Source organism: Lissotriton helveticus, chromosome 7, assembly GCF_964261635.1.
Source record: "Lissotriton helveticus chromosome 7, aLisHel1.1, whole genome shotgun sequence".
NCBI classification, from domain to species: domain Eukaryota; kingdom Metazoa; phylum Chordata; class Amphibia; order Caudata; family Salamandridae; genus Lissotriton; species Lissotriton helveticus.
The window spans coordinates 820,093,571-820,119,489 of record NC_136068.1 but is presented as its reverse complement, the minus strand read 5'-3'; the positions used below and the strand labels follow the sequence as shown (position 1 = coordinate 820,119,489).

The 25,919-nt window shown below is 50.9% G+C and overlaps 2 protein-coding genes across 17 annotated transcripts in view; both read left to right on the top strand.

The window, feature by feature from the left end:
- The window catches only part of LOC144769238 (uncharacterized), a 195,835-nt gene extending 183,517 nt beyond the window's left edge, over positions 1-12,318 (top strand). The window contains exon 2 of one of the 5 annotated variants that reach the window (XR_013598685.1): positions 11,770-12,318. Coding sequence is in view for 2 of the 5 variants with exons in the window: in XM_078653293.1 (XP_078509419.1) it covers positions 11,770-11,972 (203 nt within the window). In the remaining 3 variants the exon portion in view is untranslated. The remainder of the gene's footprint in view (positions 1-11,769) is intronic. The other 4 variants (XR_013598684.1, XR_013598683.1, XM_078653293.1 and 1 more) reach the window with 4 other exon arrangements.
- PKD2L2 (polycystin 2 like 2, transient receptor potential cation channel) overlaps positions 1-25,919 on the top strand; it is a 2,146,539-nt gene that overhangs the window by 1,093,785 nt on the left and 1,026,835 nt on the right. For 11 of the 12 annotated variants that reach the window (XR_013598682.1, XM_078653282.1, XM_078653287.1 and 8 more), the window contains one exon: positions 23,267-23,437. The exons of the other annotated variant lie outside the window; for it this stretch is intronic. Coding sequence is in view for 10 of the 11 variants with exons in the window: in XM_078653282.1 (XP_078509408.1) it covers positions 23,267-23,437 (171 nt within the window). In the remaining variant the exon portion in view is untranslated. The remainder of the gene's footprint in view (positions 1-23,266; positions 23,438-25,919) is intronic. 12 annotated transcript variants of the gene reach the window in all.

Genomic DNA, 25,919 nt, shown 5'->3' with positions numbered 1-25,919 from the left:
GCGAGGACTCCCTCCCTCTGCACCCCCTTCCAGGGTCCGGCCCACTCCCAACTGGAGTGGTACCCCTAGAAGTGACATGGGTCAGGACACTGATTACAGTGGTCCCACCCTCCAGGTCAGACAACACCTGAACCTGGCTCTCCAACTCAGGGACCCAACTCTGCAGTTGAACAATTGCCTGGCGCACCAGGACTTCTCGGGGAGCACACATGCCCCCCCTGAGGGTGGCACATAGCTCCTGTGCCGTGCAACAGTCTGCCTGGCGCAGATCTCCCAACCCCTGTCCCTCTGACAGTGCGGGAAGATCCCCCAGGACAGAAGTGGTGTCCCCCTGGTCATTCACTGGGGACGCAGCCCTGCTGGCTGGCCCCTGACCCACTGGTTCTTCCACTGGGGACTCTTTCCCCCTCTCGCCCCTCTTTCTGGACTTCTGCACCCTCCCAACTGGAGCGGTACTGCCAGACACCAGAACTACTGGAGCCCTGTTTACAGAGCCTCCACGTTCTCTAGCCATTGGGGGGTCCCCCTTAAAGGGTGACTCATCCGGACAGCCTAGGCTCCCCACCTGGTGTTCCCTTAAAGAACCATCCAGGCTCTGAGACTGAGGTTGGGCACTACCGGGACAAAACCCATTCTCACTCCTTCCCCTCAAGGACAGGACGTGAGGCCCTACACCCCTCTCACTACTACAGGACCTAGCTGGGCTACTCTGCGCCACTTCCACCACTCTGGGCTGGAAGATACCTGAGCCACTCCCCACAGGATCACACCCCAATGCCTCTCCAGACCCTCCGGAATCCACCACAAGGTCTGCCTCCAATGTGAGCTCCCTGGGGTCAGAGAACTCACTCTCAAACAGGTGTTGGCATAACTCTGGAAAACTGGGACTTAAAGTATGCTCTCCTACAATTGGATTACACAGCCCCCTAGCAGGGTTAACCAAATTATCCTTCACCTCACCATCCAGCGCCTCACACACATACTCCACACCATCCTTCTGAGACTGGCCAGACAGTAGCGAACTGTCTCTGTCACACAACCCACACTCTTCTGGGCGGTCCTTACACTCACCCACCAGGACCTCAACCATGGGGGAATCCCTCCCACCACTAGGACCATGAACTCCTACGCCAGCTACCCTATTCCCTTCAGGGACGCTGCGCACTACTGGAGCTACCTCATGCCCTTGAACCTCCTGGTGTATGTTAACCCCCTCCAAGTCAGGTGCCATATCTCTAGGTGCGCGCGCTATGCTGTCAGCACTAGATACCTGAATGTTGCTGCCACCATCTGAGCTGGACTCCACCTCCAACTCAGCAAAGCTCAATCTGCGAGCTACACAAATCTCTGGATGTTGGGCGGAAGCCCTCCTGGCTTCAAGCTCCAAATCAAGTTCTTTCATCCTAAAGTAGTGATCTCTTTGGTGTTTTAGCGCCTCCATGGCTAATTTTTGGCTTTCCATTGCCAATTTGTGTTTGTCCATTTCCATTTGTCCTTTTAATTTCGCCATCTCCATTTCATGTGCCCTGGTTGCTGCCCTGTCCGCCAACTCCTCTGGCGACAGGCATCTGGTTGCTGCCTTTTCCATCCTCACTGAACCAGGCATGACGTTTCACAAGCACATGGAGATCTCCCAGCAAAAATAAAAAATGGAAACCTGTGGCTACGTTATAGATCTGCTCTCACTATGTGGTGATCAGTAATTCACTGTATGCAAACTACAAATGCAAATTCGCAAATCCTCACCGCTGCGACCAATGTTAGAATTGGGGGTCTCTGGTTGGCGCAAGTAGGTACTCGTGACAAGCAGGGACCCTCTCCTCTAAGTCAGGGCGAAGGATGACCCCTTAGAATGACCCTTGCTCACCCTCTAGGTGCGTGGCGTGAGCAGCCAAGGCTATTCTTCAGGCGTTAGTCAGTTAAGCATTTGTAGTCACACACACAGTAAAACATACCAATCCCCCCACAAATGGACACCAGGCCGTGAGTATATAAAAATACGCTTCTTTATGTAAAAATTAAATATACTCTTTAGAACAGACTTATCACAAGATCAAATAACGTTTCTGTATGCCCACAGGTTGTAAATAGGCAAGCTTCTCTTTCAAATGTTCCACCAACAGTTCTTTGTTGTAGGTTAAATTGCACTTTCAGTCTTTAAAGCGGATGTTTCTGTTAAAATTCCCTCTTGGCAAGTTTCTCTGTCCCAAGTTACTTTGCTCTCGCTTCCGGGGCCGGTTCCAGGGACCTCAGGCCAGTCTTAGGCCCTCTGTGCGCTTCGCAGCGCTTCTGTGCACTCTACACGGGAGAAATCACGGCACCCTACCAAGTCTCACGCATCTGGCGTGGGGCGCGATCGGTCCGGCCGGGTCTCGTGGAGCGGATGGCCCCCCTGGTCTACGGGACCCACACGGGGGGGGAACACCGACCTCAGAGCTGTCCAGGAGGAGGGAAGGCCCAAGGACCCAGCGCAGCCCCAGTCACTTGGGCCGGGGCTCAGATTGCAGCCTGCGGGACCCGACAGCTAAAGGATTCCAGCGGGAGGGGCTGGAGCGCTCTCTCAGCGCGGAGCTGCAGGCAGGCACACAGAGAGCGGTGCGAGCTAGCTGGAAAGGGCGGCTCGCACCACAGCGGATCTTTAGGCCGGGGGGCACTTATGAACAGAGCAGTGGGCAGGAAACAAAGGGGGTCAAGTAACGTTGCGGGCCACGAGCCCGATGACAGTCTCAGTGGCGGCTTTTCTCCGGTGACAGATGCGAGGTGCCCAGCGGCTCAGGCAGAGCGAGGCTGGCACCCGAGGCGTCCGTCCAGCGGAGGTCTGTCCCCTGGGTCTGTTTGAGTCCGGCAAAGGATTTCTGGCGGGAGGGTGAGGCACCGCAGCGAGCCTTCCCAGGCGGTCGACACAGCGATCCCCTCAGCGGGGGAAGAGCGGCTCAACGGAGCGGAGCTCTTCCTCGGCGGGGACGAGAGGACACAGTCGGTCACGGCCTGAGGGAGGGGCTGGGGGGCACCACAGCAGCGAGCCTTCCCAGGCGGTCAACACAGCGATCTCCTCAGCGGGGGGAGAGCGGCTCAACGGAGCGGAGCTCTTCCTCGGCGGGGACGAGGAGACACAGTCGGTCACGGCCTCAGGGAGGGGCTGGGGGGCACCAAGGTCACAGCTCCGGCAGTAGTAGATATCCCGGTTAATTACCGGCAGACGAGCAGAGGCAGGTTGAGCCAGATGGTCCTGTGGCTCAGGTCAGGGGGCAAGCTCAGTCAAGCCCTTGGAGAATGTTTAAGCACAAAGCAGCAAAGTCTTTTCTTATAAAGTCTTTTCCTCTCCTTTCTCAGCAAGGCAAGCAGCAGGCCAGTTCTCCCAGCGTCTCTTCTCCTTCTAGGCGGGCAGAGGTCCTTCGTGGTAAAACAGGATTCTAATTTACAAGGAGCAGGGCTCCTACTTTTATACACAGTTTCTTTTGTTCTTACAGGCCAGGGGGGCCTTTGCATAACTGCTCCAGTCCCTGAGCACTTGTGGTGGGTACTTCTGCTTCTGCATTCAGTGTGAGGGCAGGCACATCAGCCGCTCCCCAGGGGGGCGGAGCCGGCATTGTGAGGACAGGGGCAGCCTGAGCACTTTGTTGACAAGCTTCGGGCCTTCCTGGGCCAGGTGCAGGCTGAGTCATCAGTCGCTCCCCAGGAGGGCGGAGCCAGCATTGTGGTGGCAGAGCACAGCCTGATGCATCATTCAGGGGAAACTCCCACCACCCACTAAGGTGTCATCCTGCTATTCACAACCTGTCAACTCCCAGCCCTGTCACTCACACACTCAGACAGTCAGATACACACAAGAGCAGAGGCGGGCTGAAATGGTTAGACAAGCAAATGCTAGCTTTCTAAAAGTAGCATTTGCAAACACAGGATATTAAAATAAACTTTACTAAAAGAAGTATTTTATTATTCTGAGTTCAGGCATACTAAACATTAATTTCTACCATGTTCCCTGAGCCTGCTGGGATTATAGAGTGTAATAATTCCAGCAGCCCATCTGGCCTAGAAGGGAACTGGTAGCCTTACAATAGTGAAAAATGAATTTGGCAGTAATTCACTATTAGAACATGCCACACACATCAGGGCATGTTCTACCTTATACTTACAATGCACCCTGCCCTCAGGCCTACCATAGGGGTGACTAATATGAAGTTAAGGGAAGGTTTAGGGGCTGGCAAGTGTGTGCACTTGCCCAGCCAGCATGACAGTACCAGACTGCACGCAGGTTCTGCAATGGCAGACCCTAGACACATTTTAAGGCTGCTTCTGTGGGTGGCGCAACCAGCGCTGCAGGCCCACTAGCAGTATTGGCATTCACAAGCCCTGGCACTCCTAGTGCACTTTACTAGGGACTGACAGTAAATCCAATGAACCAATCATGGACATCAATCACATGTATACTTTTCACAGGGAGAGCATATGCACTTTAGCACTGGTCAGCAGTGGTAAAAGTGCCCAGAGTCATTAAACCAACAAAAACAGGTCAGAGAGAGTATTGGAGGAAGGCAAAAAGTTTAGGGATGACCCTGCCAAGAGGCCCAGGTCCAACAATTCAGGAAAAAGGTTCTAGGATGTGGCGACAGAATGAGGTCCAACAGGCCCTGATACACTCACAGGCTAGACAGTGGAGGGGTCAATTACTAAGGCTTGCACTCACAATCAGTGTGCAGCCCAATTGCTGTGCACCCTGTCCCAATGGAGGGTGCTGCATGGTCACAGGTCCTGGATCCCACCGCTCGACACCAATATGTTGGAACTGGGGTCACCAGTCCCCTAGGGTAGCATGGCACGAGCGGGTAGGCATCCGAAAGCACATGTGTTAAGCGATCATGCAGCACACACTCACACTGAGACAGAAACCTGGGCACGCAATAAATGACTCCACTCCAGAGCTTGTATAAAAACAAGTGATTTGTATTAAGATAAATAATCAGATAGATAGAGCAGGATCAGGGAAATCATAAATTTATTTAAAATACATGTGTCTCAAGACTTGCAATCAATATTGGATGAATAAATATCCGTTCTGCAATAAATATTAAATATTGGATCAATAAATAGTTAAATACATTTTTAGTGGGACACAGGCCCGACCTACGCCTTGCTTCTTGGTCAGTACCTGAAAGGAATACATCTCAAAGTCATAAGAACAACACTGCATTAAGCATCAATATCCATTTCCTCAGGTAAACAAAGGGACAGTTCCATAACAGAAACATCTCCCCGCTGTAGGAATAAACAATTCGTTAAGTGTAGTTCAAACATTTCCTTAAATATGAAACATTTCATTTGCCACAAAAGTATGTGGACGTAACTCTCCTCCTGTAATAGGAATTAACCATTTCATTAAGAATAATTATTCCATATAACAAGGTTGGGCATCCCTTTGGGAGAACTTCTCATTGGGCCCAGCTAACCATTGCATTAGCCAGCACTAACTAGGAGAAAACATTGCAATCTAGGTAACCATCCCCTTGTGCAGGTTTAACTGTATCAGGGCTACACCAACATTCCATCAGGGAAGTAGAAATCCCTACATTGAGCAGGTGTAAGTAGATCTCTGTTATAGCAGGGGTATGAGACCCTTCCCTGGGCAGGAGTAAACATTGCCTCAAATGAGGTCAACACCTTTCATTAGGCATAAAGTATTTCTTTAGGCATCACACACCATCCTATTACCTGATGCCTGAACAGGCAGGGCCTTCCCCCTATTAATCAGGAGCTTACAGGTAAAACATTTCCTGCAGTAGAGATAATCAGTTTAGCAGAAGTAAAACACTTCACTGAGGGTAAAACATTTCATTAACCATTTCCTTAGGCAGGAATGAAACTCCTATGGCAGGAATAAAAACACGCCACTGCGGATAAAACATCTCATTAGGCAGTGTAACTATATCCTTTTAGCATTAACGTTCCCCTACTCAGCAATCAACAGTTAACAACTCTTCAAGGCAGAGATAACCATTTTTAACAGGCAAGCCTGAGCTTAGAAGACTTGGTTTATGCATGTAAAGCTTTTTAGTAAATGTAAACATTTCTTTAAAGCAAGGAGCACCTCACTCCATAACTGTGGGCATGTGCTCCACCTTTCAACCAACATGAATAAATGTTTCATTAGTCAGCAGACACAGTTCATTATGCAGCTGTTGGCGTTTCCACCCCCAGGCCAGGATCAACATTCTAATTCCTACATTAAGCAGGCATAAACCTTTCAGCACCCAAGAGTAATCCTGTAAATAAGTAGAGGTTACAACACTGGGGCAGGGGCGTAATAAAACTTCTATAGTTCAGAATAATCCTGGTTCCAAGCAGGAATAACCACTTCAAAACTCTTCCCCAATCATAGGTAACATCCCCCTAATCAGGAGTAAACATTACAGGGAAGGAATCAGGCATAGGCATTTCATTAAGTAACTTATAAATAGAACATTACTCATTGCTAGAGAGCAACATCTCATTAAGCAAGCACAGGCCTTGCTTTAGACTAGTAAAACATTTCTGTTAATTAAGGTGAACATTTCAATAAGCAATTCAGTAAAGCATTCTCAATGAGCATTTTACTATGCCTTGGACTCCCCTATGCAGGGCTAAGCCATCGCAGGTGAACTCAGTATGTCTTTAGGCCTACGCCGGAACCAGGGCCCAAACAGTTAATGAATGGCAAGCCTGTCCTCAGGCATAAACAGTAACTTAATGGCCTCCACGTCACTAGAGGCACATAGGGGCCAGCAGGTGGGCACTTTAGGTAAAAAATACAGCGTTTCTCTGGGGCCTACAAGAGAGCGCTTGGAGGCACAATTACAGCGCTTCTATGGGACATTCAAGAAAGCGCTTGGAGTGAAATTACAGCGCTTCCCTGGGCACTACCTCAGTTCCTCACATGACAGCGCTTGGCCACAGGCAATGCTGGGGACAGCGCTTCAGCAGGCAATCAGGTTTAGATAATAGCACCCTGCAGGTACAGCACTTCACAAGGCAGCAACCCCCTTCAGTACCTCAGCACTCTTCACAGGGACAGCAAAGGAGCGTTGGGGGAGCAGGGAGTCAGCGCTTCAGAAGGCAGCAACTTCTAGAGCCACAGAAGTTCTTGGTGACACAGCGCTTCAGGGGGATAGCGCTTTTCAGGATTCACAGCGCTACGATATAGCAGGCAATTCACAGCAGAGGTAGCGCTCGGCAGACAGTTCATTCCAGGTAGTGCTGCTGAAGGGCACCACAGAATATAGCGCTTCAGGCAGGAATCACGCCCAGGATTCTAGCGCTTCACAGACAGCAGGGTGCAGGGCTATAGCGCTTTGGCCCACACGAGGTGGGGGCAAGACCAGCAGGTCTAATAACATTCAGTTCAGGGTGCTGCAGTTCAGACAAATATAGCGCTTCAGAAGGCAGCAACCCCCTCCATTACTTCAGCGCTCTTCACAGGGTCAGCAAGGGCAGCGCTAGATATACAGGACAGGTGACACCCCAGTAGCAGGTTAGCAAGGGAGACCCCAGGTGACATCAGGAAACGCAGGGTCAGTACCGCGCCAATACCTGTTTGCTTCTTCAAAAGTCCTGTGATGATTTAATTTCTTCTTAGCGCTTTAGGTTTCTTGCGCCCTTGTAAATAGAGGCTTAGTTTCTTCTTGGCGTGATGTTTCTTGCGCCCTTGTAACTAGAAGCTTAGTTTCTTGTTGGCGTGATGTTTCTTGCGCCCTTTGGTTTCTTGTTTCCTTGAAGGGGGTTAAGTTGGTGGCTGGTGTTAGATCTCCTCAGCCAATCCCCTCAAGTGGTCCCTGGGGGTTCCCTGCCGCGGGGTTAGGTCAGTGGGGGGGGGGTACAGGATGCCTCAATACTTGTAAAGCAGCACTCTAGGCCCTGTCATTTCCAGCATCATAAGACCCTGCCCTGACCCTCACTGCCTATCCTCCTGCGTAGGTTCTTCCCCAGGTCTTCCCCTCAGTCACTCTGACAGGAAAGTTTACCTTCCTTTCCTTATACAGTGCCAGTTGACAGTTGGCAGTGGCAGTTGGTGTCACCTCACCTGTTCCAGAAGGTTCCAGGGGGTTCTAGGAGGTTCCACCATTCTACCTGTGGGCAGGCTGGCAGGCTAAGTTGATACATTGTTTGGAGGGTTCCAGCCAAGCCCTCGCCACTAGAATGCGCCCACTAACCCTGCTGCAGCAGCAGTGGTCAGTGGCAGCCATGTTAGGGGTATAAGACACCTGCATCTTAACATCAGTTTCACAGTACACAGGGCTTTCCTCACTACACAAGGCCTATACATTGTTGTTACAATAGGGGCATTCTAAATTAAAAGGGGTAAAAAACGAAAAATTTCTGGGGAAAGGGCCAAGTCCCACAACCACCATGTTGTCCACCACCACCAGGTCATCCACCATCACTTCAACCACCACGGCGTCCACCACTTCCACCACCACCATGTCCACCACCACCAAAATGCCCACCACCACCACGTCCACCACTGCCACCAGGTCCACTACCATGTCCACCACCACATCCACCACCACCACATCCACCACCAGTACATCCACCACCAAGTCAGCCACCACCACATCTACCACCACCACGTCCACCACCACCATGTCCACCACCACTATGTCCACCACCACGTCCACATCCACTACCAAGTCCACCACCACATCCACCACTATCATGTCTACCACCACCGTGTCGACCACCACCACGTCAATCACCACCACGTCCACCACCATGTCCACATACACCACCATGTCCACCACCATCACGTCCACCACCACTACGTCCACCACCACTTCCACCATCACTACATCTATCACCATTATATCTACCACCACCACATCCACCACTACGTCCATCATGTCCACCATATCCACAATGTCCACCATCACCACGTCCAGCACCACCATGTCCACCACCACCACCACGTTCACCACCACCACCTCTACCACCACAATCAGCACATCCACCACCACAATGTTCACCACCAACACATCCACCACCACCACATCCACCACCACGTCCACAACCCCCAACATCCACCACCAGCACGTCCACCACCAAGTTATTCACCACCACATCCACCACCACTTCCACCAACACATCCACTACCACCACGTCCACCTCCACCACATCCACCACAACCACCACCATGTTGTCCACCATCACCAGGTCACCCACCACCACTTCCACCACCACCATGTCCACTTCCACCACCTTGTCCACCACCACCACATCCTCCACATCCACCACCACCACGTCCAGCACCACCACCAAGTCCACCACCACCAAAAGGCCCACCACCACCACGTCCACCCCCGCCACCAGGTCCACTACCATGTCCACCACCACATCCACCACCAGCACGTCCACTACCACGTCAACCACCACCACATCCACCACCACCACGTTCACCACCGCTTTGTCCACCACCACGTCCACTACCATGTCCACCACCACTACGTGCACCATTATCACGTCTACCACCACCGTGTCCACCACCACCACGTCAACCACCACCATATCCACCACAACATCTACCACCACGTCCACATCCACCGCCATCACGTCCACCACCACTACGTCCACCACCACATCCACCAACATGTCCACCACCACCACATCCATCCACCACCACCATGTCCACCACCACGTCCACCACCACCATGTCCACCACCATGTCCACCTCCACCACCATGTCCACCTCCACCACCATGCCCACCACCACCACCACATCCACCACCATGTCCACCACCACCAGCATGTCCACCATCTCCACAACCAAATCCACCACCACCACATCCACCACCTCCACCATCACCACCTCATCCACCACCACCACGTCCACCACCAACACGTCCACCACACATCCACCACCACCACATCCACCTCCACCACGTCCACCTCTATGTCCACCACCAGCACCACCACCACGTACACCACCACATCCACCACCACCACATCCACCACCACCACTTTCACCACTACCACATCCACCACCACCTCCTCCACTATGTCCAGCACTACCATGTCCACCACCACCACCATGTCTACCACCACGACATCCACCACCACCACATCCACCACCATGTCCATCACGTCCACCACCACCAAAATTTCCACCACCGAGACCAGGTCCACTACCATGTCCACCACCACATCCACCACCACCACATATACCACCAGCACGCCCACCACCATGTCAACCACCACCACATCTACCACCACCACGTCCACCACCACCACCATGTCCACCACCACCATGTCCACCACCACGTCCACGTCCACTACCATGCCCACCACCACCACATCCACTACCACCACATCCACCTCCACCACATCCACCACTATGTCCACCACCAGCACCACCACCACATACACCACCACATCCAGCACCACCATGTCCACCACCACCACCACTACCACATCCACCACCACATCCACCACCACCTCCTCCACTATGCCCAGCACCACCACATCGCCCACCACCACCACATCCACCACCACCATGTCCACCACCACCATGTCCACCACCACCATGTCCACCACCAATTCCACCACCACCACATCCACCACCACATTCACCATCACGTCCACCACCACCAAAATTTCCACCACGTCCACCACCAGGTCCACTACCACGTCCACCATGTCCACCATCATCACCACCACCATGTCCACCACCACCACGTCCACCACCACCACATCCACCACCATGTCCACCACCACTACATTTACCACCACTACATCTACCACCACTAAGTCCACCACCACCACATCCACCACCACCACGTCCATGTCCACCACCACGACCACTACACCACGTCCACCACCACCATGTCCAGCACAACATCCACATCCACCACCACCACAACATCCACCACCGCCACGTCCACCACAAGCATGTGCACCACCACGTCCACATCTACCACCACCACGTCCACCACCACCACATCCTCCCCCACCACCACCATGTCCACCACCACTCATCCACCACCACGTCCACCACCACCACACACCCACCACCACCACCTGTTACAGGTAAAGTGTCACTGGAGGGCAGGGGTAATAGGGGTGTCTATCCTGGCTGTACATGGGACATTTAAGGATGCATTGGGTGCGAGAAGATGGGCATAGGGGCTAGAAGTATTACACCAGACCTAAGATACATTTTGAAGAGGTGCAATGTCACAGGGGCTCCTATAAAAACACTTGCAGCTTCTCTACCTCACAGTGGCATACCTGCACGAGCCACTAACTCAAAACAAGCGTTGGCATAGACAATAGATCTCGCCTTTGGGACCTTATAATTTTAGCCATGCAACACTTGATGTTGTTGCACCAAGGATATTATGCTGGATAACTAAACACTTATAAGGCCCCAAAGGCGAGAACTATTGGCTATGCCATTTCTTGTTTTGTTCTCGGATTACCCCTGAACATAGAACTTAATTGTCCTAAAATGTATTGGGCATGTGCACGAATTGCTCAGGATAATAATCCAACAGTTGCAATACACAAAACAATATTGTATATTGTTATTATTTTTACATTTTAAACTATCTTAATGTGATTTTCAGGAATGGCAATGAATCACACAAATGCTACATTATGCTTTAATCATAACAGAGATTTATTTAAAGTAAAGATTAAAATAACTATGAAAAGTAGATTGATGTCAAATTTTTTTGATTCATAAGGTTGTGAACAGTGCACACTGAATTCAGGCTGCATTGCTTGATATATTATTACTCTCTCTAGGTGAGCCCACATCACCCCCTACAACAGCGAACTCCACTGACTGTGTACAGAAAAGATGCCAGTTCAAGCTCCTGACCCATGCATACATGGCCCTACACAACTGCGGACCCGCCTTCTGGAACCACCACCTGAACTTCCATCAGCCCTCCAGAATCCTCTGCTCTGTGTCCCTTTCTCGAACCCTCACCCTGCATTCGACGTAGCAGATGTGGAGGTCTCTACCTAGCAGTGAAGACTTGGAATGAGCTACCCTTTCACCTACAGACGTCCCAATCTTTACCAGAGTTCTGAAAGTCCCTGAATACCTGGCTATTCGGCTAATCAACTGGACCCTGCCAGTGCCTTGATACCCTCACGGGTGACAAGCAGCACTCTACAAATCCTGAAGTATAGCCTGGTGTTGGAAATGATATAGTGAATAAGTAGTAAAAATGGCTGAGGCAAGTTATATCCCAAGGGTCATTTTTTAAAGTAAATGATGATCTGAAAGCTTACAAAACAGGTTGTGCAAGTGCATGTCTGTGAGTGAAACATGTTATTGGTTACGTAGCTGAGTGGTGTTTTAAATAGCTGATGGAAAGTGAATGGTGTAGGCAAGCAGTCTTGAGTAACCCTGGGCGAAGCACTACGCTACGCTCGCGGAGTTTGCGAAGTTTTCGCAACTTCGCACTACGCGAGCTGCACGTAGCACAGTGCGAACATGCGTAGTGCAGCGTAGCGTAGTGCAGTGGTCATTTTTTGCTTGTTCGTGGTCCTGAACGTCATGTTCGCGACCGCGAGCAAGCAAAATGACATCCCGGCGAGATTCTCAACGCGAGGAGGTCAGGTTTCTCATTGTGAGTGGTTGCGCATGCTCGCGACCGCTCTCAATGAGAAACTACCTGTTCGCGTTGAGAAAGCTGCCACTCGGGTAATAATCTACTCGAGCAGCAGAAAACTACAGCTCGCACTGTGCAAGATGCCGTTTTCAATGCTTGCACAGTGCCGGATGCTTGTCCGCACTGTGCAATCATTGAAAACGCATCTTGCACAGTGCGAACATGCTACTACGCAGCTCGCGTAGTGCTACGTGAAGTTCGCGTAGTGCGAAGTACACTTCGCGTAGCTTCGCATAGCGCTACTTCGCGAACTACGCCCACCCTTAGTCTTGAGTGTGAGTAGTTGCTTGTGAGTTGAAGATTTAAGCAACTGTGGCAAGTACCATTGATAGGTACATGGATTATTGGTACTGCCAAAAAGTTGTAGGGCAGTGAGGTAAGCAGGGTCACTGGAATTATGCAATTGTGCTTCCCAGCTATTTTCATATAATTATAGTTTTGCCACATAGTCCATCATCTGCAACATAATCTTCAGATTTTGACGAATATAATTGTTTCTAGTTCGAACGGTTCAAAAGTGACTAAAAATGCAGCAACACGTTGCAGTGCAGTGGAAGGCCCCTTGCAAAGCTGGACTACTCAACTTTCTGTTGCTTATTGCTATATTTGGAAATTGAACTGGTAGTAGTGATGTGCAACCAATGCCCAGAAACTGTTACCACACTTAAAAATGACAATGTGAAGCCTTATGCGGCATAATTTGCATTTTCTTGCCGCATAATTCCAGTGGCCCTGGCTGTACTCACTCATAGAGCCGCACACATCTCTGTGGTTCCACGGGGGGGGGGGAGATACCAGCTGCCTACGACCTGCCCCACCCCGGCCCGTAGCCTACATACAAGCCACAGCTCAGTCCAGAGCAGCATTTCACCCGCCTGTGGCTCATAGAAATTATGGCTGTGCATGACTCCCGGTCAAAGCTCGCACATTACAGCCACCATCTTCACCGGTCATGTCCCAGAGCCTTTCTGTTTACTCTGCCCTCCCGTTTTATTAACAAAATGTTTGTGAAAGACTTTCACTTTTCCCTCTATCGTGATTTTTATATATCAGTATTGACTACTAGAGAAAAGTATAGATTTTTATTTTCTAAAGTGCTCTGGGATCATGCACATGGGTAGGACAATTCAGTGTTCATTATTTCATTTGAGATTACCCTGACGAAGAAGTAGGATAACATTTAAATAACTTTTCCATCTCACCATTCTTAACAACGGGAATCACATCATGCTTCCCTTCTCTGCTATATTTTCTCAAGGTAGAGACGCGTCTCTTTGATTCATTATATTGTTCCTCCCTATCATTTTGTACTCCCATTGTTCCATTCCTGTGGGTGGTGGACAAGGGATCTCCCACTCCCTTCCTTACACCCCCCCCAACTATTTTAGGCTGCAGTTTGCTAAAGATATCTTGGGGACTTTCGGAAAGTTGACCTAGGAATTCATTCCGCCTGTTGATTACCATTGGCTTTGTGGTTTATAACTCACATTTTCTGGCTTTCTATTTGCTAAAGGCTCTCCTGGTTCAGTGTGTCCCTCCTGTTGCCCAAAAAACATGTTTACTGTATTCTTCCAAGATCTCCCTTTCTTCAAGCAGGCCTTCAAATATTGGTCTTATCATGTCACATTTGCTGTGCATTCAAAGACCGAGGTCAAATGTCAGGCACTCTCTTCCGAGGGCGGTTGTTTACTTTTCTTTCTCTGACTTCAAAGTGAGAAAATGTATGTGACAATCTTGCTGGATACTGGGGGTAGGCAAGAGGGTTTTTCAAGCACATGACAACATTTAGATAAACTGTGTAAGTATTTAAGAATATCAGAATTAGGAATACAAATGAAGCACATTTTTTGTTATTTCGGAAGTGTGTTGGAAACAAATACTTTAATGTGATCGAAACAAATCATTACATTAACTGATGCAATTTCCACACATTTTCATTTGTGCACTTTTGTGTTTTATTAGTAAAATTGTATGCCTGTGCAAATGTAATGGTCATTTCAATTGAAAATGTATTATCTGTAATGGCAGAGTGCCACCATACCATGCATACTCCACTTTACACCACTCCTCTCAACTCTGCACCACTCCACACCACTGCACTGTACTCTGCACCACTCCACGCCACTGCACTCCGCACCACTCAACACTCAACTCTACACTACTGCACTCTATGCCACTTCACTCTATGCCTCTATGTTCTGCCCTGTACCACTCTACTCTATGCCAACGCACTCTTTGCCACTCTACTGTGCACCCCTGTACCCTTCGCCAGTGCGCTCTATACACTCCAGTCTAAGCCACACCAGTCTACTATGCACAACTCCGCTCTACACCACTGCACTCTATGCCATGCTGCAACACCTCACTCTATACCAATACACTGTATGCCAGTTCACTTTACTCTGTAACACTCATTTCTATGCCCCTGTACTCTACGCCAGTCCACTGTACCCCACTCTAATCTACTCTGCACCGATGCACTCTATGCCACTGCACTCTACACCACTTTACTCTGTCATTACACTATGTGCCCCTCTATGCAACTGTAGTGTACCCTGCACCACCCCACTCTACTCTGAAAATATCAACTCTATGCCACTGCACTCTACTCCACACCACCTTATAACGCTCTACTCCACGTCACTCTATACCACTGCACTCAACACCACTCTACTCTTAACTGCACTCTACGCCAATTCGCACTGCACTTTGTCACTGCAACTCTATGCAACATCACTCTATTCTGCTTCATTGCATTCTGTGCCACTGCACTTTACGTCACTATACTCTACTCTGCACCATTCTATGATACTGTACCCGCCAGTATGCCTTAAAATTAGCATTTTCATTAGTTCTCTACTTCTCCTGTTTGTAAAACATTATAAAGATGTAACAAGGAAAATTCAAGATTTGATATATTTTATTTTATTCAATCCTGTAGTTTTTTTTATAAGGTAATCATCTTAGCATGTATGAAAATTACAACTCAACAACATAGGCATACTGTAATTTCTTCATCGTTAAAATTGGTTATTTGAGGGGGCGTGGCCGAGCCAGCCAAGATGGTGGACGCACTTCCCTAGTGCTCCGGTCCGCTGCCCGCAATGCTGATGCCTACCACCGCACAAACGGCCATATACCAGCCGATATAATCGCTAATCCTGTGAAGGGCTCCCACGAACACCTCTGGTGCCACCTGTGATCGCGGAGCTGCTGCCACAGACCCGGGGAGCCATGCGACGGCTGTCGCCAGAGCGCAACTAAGATGGCGGCGCCCAGCTCCTGATGCCTGGGAACCCGGGAAGGTGCCCCTGCTGCCCGGCGACGCTGGACTATGGTCCCTATGAACCCTGGGGGTGCCCTGGACATGGCCGATGTACTGCCGGTCTGGCGACAGTGATCGCGTTGCGGAGAGACCACATCTCCGATTGAGCCTGACCGTCCGAGACCCCTGGACCGCCCGTGCGCCCTGGTGGGGTGCCGGCGGCTACAGAGCAACTGCGGAGAGGGCTGAATCGCGGTGGGTCTCGGGGAACATTTCTGGCGCTCCCGATGCCACCGGGACACTGCTGCGGACCCGAGACAGTGTTTGGCACTTGCCGCCCAGACCGACCCAAAATGGCGGCGCCCGGTCCAAGATGTTGGGAAGCCCGACAAGCCTGATCCTGATGCCCGGTGACGAGCTCCGAAGATCCTGGTGGCTGGTGACTCCCGGAGACAGCCGGAGTGTCCGCGCTACCGCCCCTGCCGATGTGAGTATGAGGGCTCTCGCGCTACAGGCGACGGTGGGCCCTGTCTGCCTCTGACCCGTTCGGGCAGCCCTGCACGTCGCGGTCAGCAGTGGTGGCCCCCACGACCTCACGGGTGCACAGGGAGAGCACCGAGAGATGCAGCGACGGCCGTAGACCGCCAGCAGGGGACGTCCCATACACCGGACACCCGGGAGCATCACCCCACCCCCTCCTGAAACCTACTGGCGAGGGACTCGAGGCCCCGGGGACACCATCCAGCGAGAGACGACTGTGGAGGGGACCCTGGGACGGAGTCGTGCAGCATCCCTGCCCGGACATCACACGGCTGACGGCGATTAAGATTGGAGGTGACCAGTGGAAAACCCACATAACCGCTTTCAGTGAGGGGACCCCCACGGACACGCGAGGCTGGGACTGCCCATCACCCCCACGGCAGTTGCAGGGGCGCAGTTAGGGACCACTGCGACCCTCAGTGAGAAAAGGACCTCACCTCCCCCGCTTCAACATCAGCTCCATGGCGGAGTGACGGCGGGGACCGAGGGGCAGTTTGCAGCAGCAGAGCATGACGTCCCGGAGGAGGCCTCTGGCACCAGAGGGGTGACTGCTCCACCGACCCGGTGGGCCACCAGCGACATAGATGGGGAGATCACAACGGACAGTGACCACGACGCCGGCACCTGGCCAGAGACGATCGCCCTCCCAGGGCCCCTCGAAGATGCCGCAAACTGACGGACCGCCGCAGGGTGAGGATATGTCGACCAAGCTAGATAAGGTTCTAGCGGCCATAGAGCACTCACGGCTGTCCATGGAGAACAAGTTCGGCGAACTCGCCTCGGATATTAACCTCCTGCGAGATGACCACAGAAAACTAACGGATAGAGTGAGCCAAGAAGAAAAAACGCTACAAGACTTGAAACCACAGGTCCAACTCCACCAGGGGGCCATCCAAGAACTCCAGAATAAAGTCAAATACTTGGAACACAAGACAGACGATTTGGAAGGTTGCTCTCGCCGGAGCAACATCCGCGTCCTCAACCTGCCGGAGGGAGTGGAGGGGTCTGACCCTGTACACTATATAGAAACTTGGATAAAAACATTCAATCAGGTTCAGGACCTCACACCCTTCTTCTCAGTGGAGAGAGCGCACAGGGTTCCAGCCCGACGCCCGGCTGCGGGCTCCCCCCCCAGACCATTCCTGCTTAAACTGCTACACTACCAGGACCGGGATGCGATCCTACGAGCGGCCAGGCAAGCGAGAACACTCAGGGTGGAAGACAAGCATGTGATGCTGTTCCCAGACTACTCTCAGGCAGTGCAGCGCCAGCGAGCCACATTTCAGGCGGTAAAACAAACCCTGAGACAACACAAGATGCAGTACGCGCTCCTCTTCCCGGCTCGCCTTAAAATTATACTTGGGGACTCTACGCACTTCTTTACGGACCCGGGGGAGGCGAGGCGCTGGCTGGAACACCACGACAAGGATCTACCAGAAAGGAGAACCACATCATCACGCCCTCTTTCTAACAAACGGGGACTACGCTCCAAGAAGATAGCCCTCACGCAGCTGAGCCGCCCATCGGTTCCCAACACCAGAAAATCCCCGGATCTGGAACATATAATAGCAGACAGACGGAAGGCCCTACATGCGGCGGCGGAGACCCAGCGTACGATGGATGAATCGGGGGAGGACCGGGGCCCACACATCTTCACATCCAAAGATGAAGAATGCAGCGACACACGCACCTCGAGAGGGGGCTCGGTCTCCCCTCCACTGGTGACCCCGCAAACGGCGGACACTGAACGGCGACGAGCGGAGAATATGGTAAAACCGGGACACTCAGACCGGGTGGAACCAGAAGGGAGTCGTAATCCACCAACAGAGGTAATGGCGATTGTGAATTCACTTACAGCTACACTGCGCGAACGGCAGCCAGACCTTGAGCCTTCGGCAGCGACACCAACCCACCCCCCACGCAAAACGAACTAGAGACAGTACGAGATGTACAGTTTGGACTTATTGTGCCAAGCAATAGGCCCCTATAGTTGGGACGGTTTCCCAAATGTTGTTCTTAAGTTCCCCCCCCTATCATTCCACCTGTTCCTCATACCTCTGCGGGAGAGGGCTGTTAGTGTACGTTTGGACACTTGTGGGAGAAGTGTACGGGAGGAGGCGGCCATAACTATGGGCCCAGGGATTGGGGAGTGCTGCCCTGTAAGACTAACAGACAGACATGACGAGAATCCCTAACACGGACATTACATTCATCACACTAAACGTAAGGGGCCTACATACAGCGAGTAAGCGTTATGCAGTATATGCTTATTTGAAGAGACAACAAGCACACATCGCCCTTTTGCAAGAGACCCACTTGACGGCAACAGAGGTGGGGCGACTACAGAAGAAATGGCGGGGCATTATCTGCGCTACCGGCTACTCCGCTTTTGCCAGAGGGACACTGATCTGGGTCAGGCCAGGTACCCCATTTAAAGAACAGACCAGGGTGGTGGATAAGGAGGGGCGATATGTGTTAATGGAAGGATTACTGGATGGGTAATCAATTCTAGTAGGCAGTATCTATGCCCCTAATACTGAACAGAACGTATTCTGGAACCGCCTCACGACAGCGCTAGAGTATCACAACCACGTACAGTGGATATTGGGTGGAGATTACAACTGCGTCCTGGACATGACTCTGGACCGCTCCCGCCCCCCCACACTCACCACTTTACAGGCAGACAGAACTTTGTATTATTTGGGTGAAACACTGGGCATTGATCGATACATGGAGGGCACTACACCCCACCTCCAAGCTGTACTCATTTCATTCCATCCCTCACGACCTCCGAGTACGCCTGGATAGATTTCTTTGCTCGGCGCAGATACACGCTAAGGTACAACATACCGACTATCTGAGGCGAGTGCTCTCAGACCACGATGCCCACTCGTTGACCCTTCGATGGAAACCGCCGCACCCTCCTGTGCCCACATGGAAACTCCCCCGGGAGTGTCTTACAGACCAGGTATTCACACATACTCACCAGGAACACCTACAGGAACACTTTGCACTTAATGCAGGGACAGCAACCTCTAGGCTCATAGAATGGGATACACATAAAGTAACGGCGAGAGGTCACTGTATACAGCAGGTAGTGGGGCTGCGCAAGCTCCTAGAACGCACACCTCAGGACTCGGAATGTGCTTTAGAATCCCTATCGAAGGCAGATGACCGCGGTGCGGCCACCCCGGAACGCGTGGCTGAAGCCAAAACCAGATACGCGGAAACACTGAGAGACCTCCGTAAATACAATTTTAGGATCTATGCCGCCAGGGTACACCGGGAGGGCAACAGGGGAGGTACACTTTTGGCCTGGCTCGCTAGACAGGACCCCGATCTGAAACCTGTCATAGAAATTAGAGATCAGTCTGGTCAGCTCCACACATCCCAATCGGCAATCCTTCAAGTCTTCTACACATATTACTCCGGCATATACAAGGCCCCGCGACAGGGAGACCCCCAAGTGATGGATGGATTCTTCCACACTTTGATCACCCCCCAAATCTCACCGACAAATAAGAAAGACCTGGACGGTAAGATAGGCCTACCCGAAGTGAAAAAGGCGATAGGGGCATTAGCTAGCAATAAAGCCCCTGCGATGGATGGCTTCCCCCTCGAATATTATAGTACCTTCTCGACTCTCCTGAGCCCCCGAATGGTTACCATGTTTAACGCCGCACACGAGGCGGGGATGTGGCCACAGTCCCTTAGGGAATCGATAGTAGTGTCATTCCTCAAACCACACAGGAACTCCACGCTCCCATCGTCTTATAGACCGATCATGTTACTCAATACGGACTGCAAGATCTTAGGCAAAATACTAGCGGAGAGGTATACCCAGGTCCTACCTCCGTTAATCCACCCCGATCAGAGTTGGTTCGTCCCCAACCGCAACACATCCCACAACCTCCGTAGACTGTTCCATGTCCAAGACGAGACGCGGGAGCAGTTCCCCAATGCAGCATGCCTCATATTAGACCTCGAGAAGGCATTCGATACTCTCTTATGGCCATATTTATTCGAGGTCCTTCGAAGATATAACGTTAGCCCGAACTTATTAGCGTACACAAGGCTCCTTTATACGAACCTCACATCTCGAGTTAGGATGGGCAGATACATCTCACCAGCGTTCACGCTGGAGAGAGGAACGAGACAGGGATGCCCGCTGTCACCCCTCCTCTTCGCCCTAGCGGTTGAACCCCTCGCAATACGCCTGCGACGGGAGGGCGAGGAGTGGGGAATCCCTCTAGCAGATACGAAACACTGCGTGTCCTTATACGCGGACGACCTCTTAATATATATCCGGGACGCCACTAAGGACCTGACCAGTATATGGAGAACTCTGGAAGACTTCGCGGACGTCTCGGGCCTCAAGGTCAACTGGGAGAAATCCTCGTTATACCTGCTGAGCCACCATATGGCCCCATTCGAGACCCGAATAGGCCCCCAATTACTAGCGTGGGATGCAGAGGCCCCCCGTTATCTGGGAGTGCGATTATATCACACCCCATAAGATCTATACGAAGGGAACCATCGCAAAACCCTAGCTGGGCTACGATCAGCGGTGGGCTTCTGGAAGACTCTTCCGTTGGCGCCTATAGGCCGGGTAGCCCTGGCAAAAATGATCATGGTCCCCAGACTACTGTATCATTTTGCCAACCTTCCGGTGGTCCCGCCGCGATCGTTCTTTAAGGAGTTGGACAGTCTCCTCACGGAGCTGGTGTGGGGTGGGGGACGGCGACGGGTGGCGTTATCGACACTCTACCTGCCCACCACGGAGGGTGGATTGGGAGCACCGGCCTTCGAGGCGTACTTCTTGGCGGCCCAGCTCCAATGGCTGTCATACTGGATGGCGGGGCGACACATGGGAGAAACCATCACGGCGGACGGCCCCATACCGCAACCAGCAATCCACCGAACGCTGCTCCCGGGTACCAAACCCATGCGTACCCGACCCCTGCAATTCTCCATAGTTCGCACCTGTATGATGCGTGTTCACCGCATGTCTAGAGCGCGCCCACCATACTCACCCCTGCTGCCACTGGTGGGCTTCCCACGAGGAGCCACGTACTACACACAGGGTACACTATGGGTCTGGACTGAATTGGCAGTCACAGAGAGGGAATCACTCTTTGAAGAAGGTCGATTGAAAACATATGACCAAATGATGGAGCAATACGATCTCCCCCCCGGACAATTTTTACTTCACAGACAATTAATAGAGAGTAGTCGTAGATACTGGGATCCGGCCGAGGGAGAACCCACGCCACACCCAGTGATACACGCGATCCTACACATGGGAGTGGGCGCCACCTGGTTACCTGGCTATACAAAGCAATACGCACACTACTCCTTCCATCCCTCCAGCCCCTACGTCAGAAATGGGAGACGGACATAGGCAGGGTGGTCCACGACACAGAATGGAGCATGGCCCTGGAATACCCCAAGAAGGTCTCTAGGAATGCAAGGTTCCGCAACATACAGTTTAATTTCCTCCATAGAGCCTATCTCACGCCACATCAACTACATCGCTTCTTTCCGGATACACACTTTGCCTGCCCCCGCTGTCAAACCCCGATGGCAGACTTTAAACACATGTTCTGGGACTGCCCCACACTCCAAGGGTTCTGGAACACAGTCCATCGGACCCTTGAGGAGGTGACTGCCATCACGACTATGTCTACATGGGAGACATGCGCACTCGGAATCTTCCGCAGGCGGAAGACCGAGAAAGTGCAGTATCGTTTCCTATCACTGGCCACCCTCCTAGCAAAGAGGGGAATAGCCATGCATTGGAGAGCCCCCGCCGGACCACCGGAGGCAGCCTGGATCGGCGCAGTACGCAAATGGGGTAAAGCAGAGGAGGAGATACTCCGGGAGGAGGAAGTGAAGGGGCACCGTAAACACCCTATCTCCCTGGACTGGGCCCAGTTGATGCATGACTTCACCCAGGCGATGAACCCACCAGAGTCACTGACGGCCTCACAGTCCCAGACCTGTACAGTCGCTTCGTCCCCTACACCACACTGACACGGTCACACAACTTCTACAAACGCCACGTGACCCCACTCTCCACGATCCCTGCTCTTCAGCACACGCCCCCGACCACCCGCGTGCCACACTGCTATGCCTCCTAAGTAAGATCTACCACCACCCCCCCGACACACCAGACCATCTCCCGCTTCCCAACCAACCCCCCGCCCCACCCCACCAAGTTAACCCCAAAAGTTGAAACAATTGGAAGTTTAGATTGAAGGAATGGTTATCCCTACTGATAGTTTATTGGCAGAACCAGTTGGCAAGAGCATCACGACGACATATGCAGACACGTATCTTGCCGGCCTCGTCGGCACCATACGGGAAGACTGAGTAAAGAACAATGAGTCACAGAGTCATTACTACATTACGCTTAGTGGACCGATCACCATGCACAACCTCTACTTGCCTGGGGAGTACGCCCCTGACGATAGGGGGGAACTATGTGAAGATTATTAATGGTCCGTACAACTTGGATGGGCTGATTGACATGTGTACACTGCATGGGGAGGGCTACTGGTGTGTATCGATACTATGTATTTACGAATATGTACCACTGTACTGCATTCTCGCTGACATACTACCTGTAAAATGTTAACCAAAACCCAATAAACAAATTTGAACAAAAAAAAATTGGTTATTTGAAGTGCCATGTAATTAAAAATATTTGCCGAGGTTGGAAGACTGAAGAGATATGCAACGCAGTAATCTCTAATCTGTTTCAATGCAGTTTCCGTTTATATAAGAGTATCTAAATGTTTTTTTTCTCTGCTAGATGTCACTTTTGGCCATTGCTTTCAACTTATATCGAACTATAGAAGTTAATCTTTTGATTGAAACGCTTCTCAAAGATCCCACAGTATATCCAGATTTTCATTTTCTTGCTTACTGGCAAATTCAGTACAACATCATGGTTGCAGTCAGTGTTTTCTTTGCTTGGATTAAGGTACAATTTCGTAAGACATTTTTTACTTGTCATTGTATTGTTAAAATCTAAGTATCGCCTAAAAAGTGATGTTCTTTAAAGGTTTTAGTTTTTTTTGAGAAATCAGTTCCCAAAAGGTGATGGTGGGAACTAGTCCACTAACTTTACTGTGCTTGTTGCTACGGATTTATGGTTCAGAAATATCATGCCAGTGTTGAAAATGTAAACTGTTCTTGGCATTGGAAGTGTATCAACACCCATATACTAATCTTTATTTTCAGTAAACAGCGGTGGCGGAGTAAGCGGGCCATGGAGCTTAATGCAAGGAAGTGGAAAATTGGCTGATCACCTGGTAGTTTGGTTAGATAGCTATTACTCGGATGGAGTAGGCCCCTCATTCTATTGGGCCCGATGCCATTTCACCAGAGGCGTTGTTGATATCTATGCCCCTGGTTAAAGCAGCTATCTTTAAATGGATTTTGTATGACAAACACAAATGTAGTAGATGGTTAGTATAAATAGTTAGTTACTTTAAGTGTCTGCAATTATGCTAGAGACCTCGAGCCCCAGATTCCTCACCTTTGCAATATTCCCTAGGTGCCAGACTGGATCTAGAAACTTTTCAGTAGTACCTCTATGCACCTGTCGGTGGCACATGCGGCTCTGCAATGGTGCTGTTCTGCTCCCGAAATTACTTGTGGAGTCTATATAGTGCCACTCCTGTGCTCTTATGTCAGCTCCTTTATTTTCTCTGCAACACCAGATGCAAATCCGATGCTCTCTCTTGTCTCCAAAAGACTTATCTCAATTTATTGTTCAAATTCTTTGGCTTTGTGCAAGGGATGTCACCTCCAAAAATGACTGTTTTTAAGCCTTGTAGGAACTGTCCCTAACTATGTCTGTTGCAGATCCCCATCAGATGTGCCTGTGGTGCCTAGGATCGAGTCACAACTCCAAGGCCTGCAGTGACTGCGTGCCGATAAACTTGAAGGCAATCCAGGACTGCGAGGTGAAACTTTATATCGCTAAGCAAAAGAAGTCTCCTAAAGGGGACCTAAGTCGCGACCCAAATCAAAGGTTCTGTCCTGGTCCTGTTGCTGTTCCAGGAGTCTCTGAAGCTACTCCGCAAGGCCGGTCTGCATCATGATCCAAATTGTCCGGTAAGTCCAGAAAGAAGCACAAGAATTGGCCACTCGCATTCACTTGATCACAGTCAAGTCTGGTGCCATCAATCTCACAAAGTGCTTGACCTCCAGCTCCCCACCATTGGCGGTAAAAACAAATGTGCTGACAAAAGTCCTCCAGCCCGTCAAACATCTTCCGAACCCCTTCTGCCATTCAGTGAGGCATTGACATATACTTTGTTGGGAGCCTGGGCCAAGCCTTACCCTGGCATCCCCAGTTAACAGAAATAAAGCGAGATGCCATCATCCTGCTACCGGGAATCCTTCATACTTCTCTCACCACCCTTCTCCCCTGAAGTTTAGTGGTGCAGGTGTCCACAAGCAGATCTGATCGCAACACTTATCCGACCGCTCTCCATGATAGGGAGACCAAAAGGGTGAAGACTTTTGTAAAGAAAGTTTTCTTCCCCACCATTCTGGCTCTCCATTCAGTAAATGTCAACTTCCTACTGGGACGCTTTTCCCACACCATTTAAGACTTGGTGGAACATGTCCTCCCTGGTGTCAATGAAGATCTCCGATCTGTCCTTGCCAAGGCCATCCAAGACAGTTGTGATGCAGGTGAGGTTAGAATTTGTTGTGGCTTGAACACTACAGATTCCATCGGACAAGCCATTAGCACCCATGTCGCGATATGCCGCCATGTGTGGTTACAATCAACTAGGTTCTCTGGCAATGTCCAGTCCTATCTTATGGACATGCCCTTTGATGGGACTTGCCTGTTTGGGGACAGGACTTCTGCTTTAGAGCAATTAAAGAGCTACTGCACTCTCTCTAGGCTTATCTTCACTACCTCACCAATTGCACCAACCTTACTGATCCTTTCACAGATTTGGTCTAGGTGGCCCATACTGCCAGCCTGTCTCACCTTAGCAAGGAACCAAGCAGTTTGAGGCCATGTTTCCGCTGCCTTCTCACCCAAGGTCAACAGGCCACCTAGTCCATTTGCCTTCTACCAGGAGCCTACCTGCTAAGCACATCTGGTGTGCTCTTAGGGAAGTACAGCTTCCTGGTGGGAGGCAGAATCCAACAATGGCAAGCTTTAATATCAAAGCAAAAGAATACCAGATGGAGATCCGGTAACCCCGGTGCACTGCTACAAGTCACTCAAACTGAGTGTACTGAGCTAAACAGTGAATTCAATTACATTTCAGAAACATTTTAAACAAAATTTCAATTTTTAGAAAAAACATTTCAGGCAATAAAACAACGTATAGTCCTTGAAGCTTTGTGTAGAATATCTTTATATCCATTCATAAAGTTCAAATTCAGATTCAAAGGTGGGGTCCAAACAAGTTCGTGTGGGGTTTCAAATTATA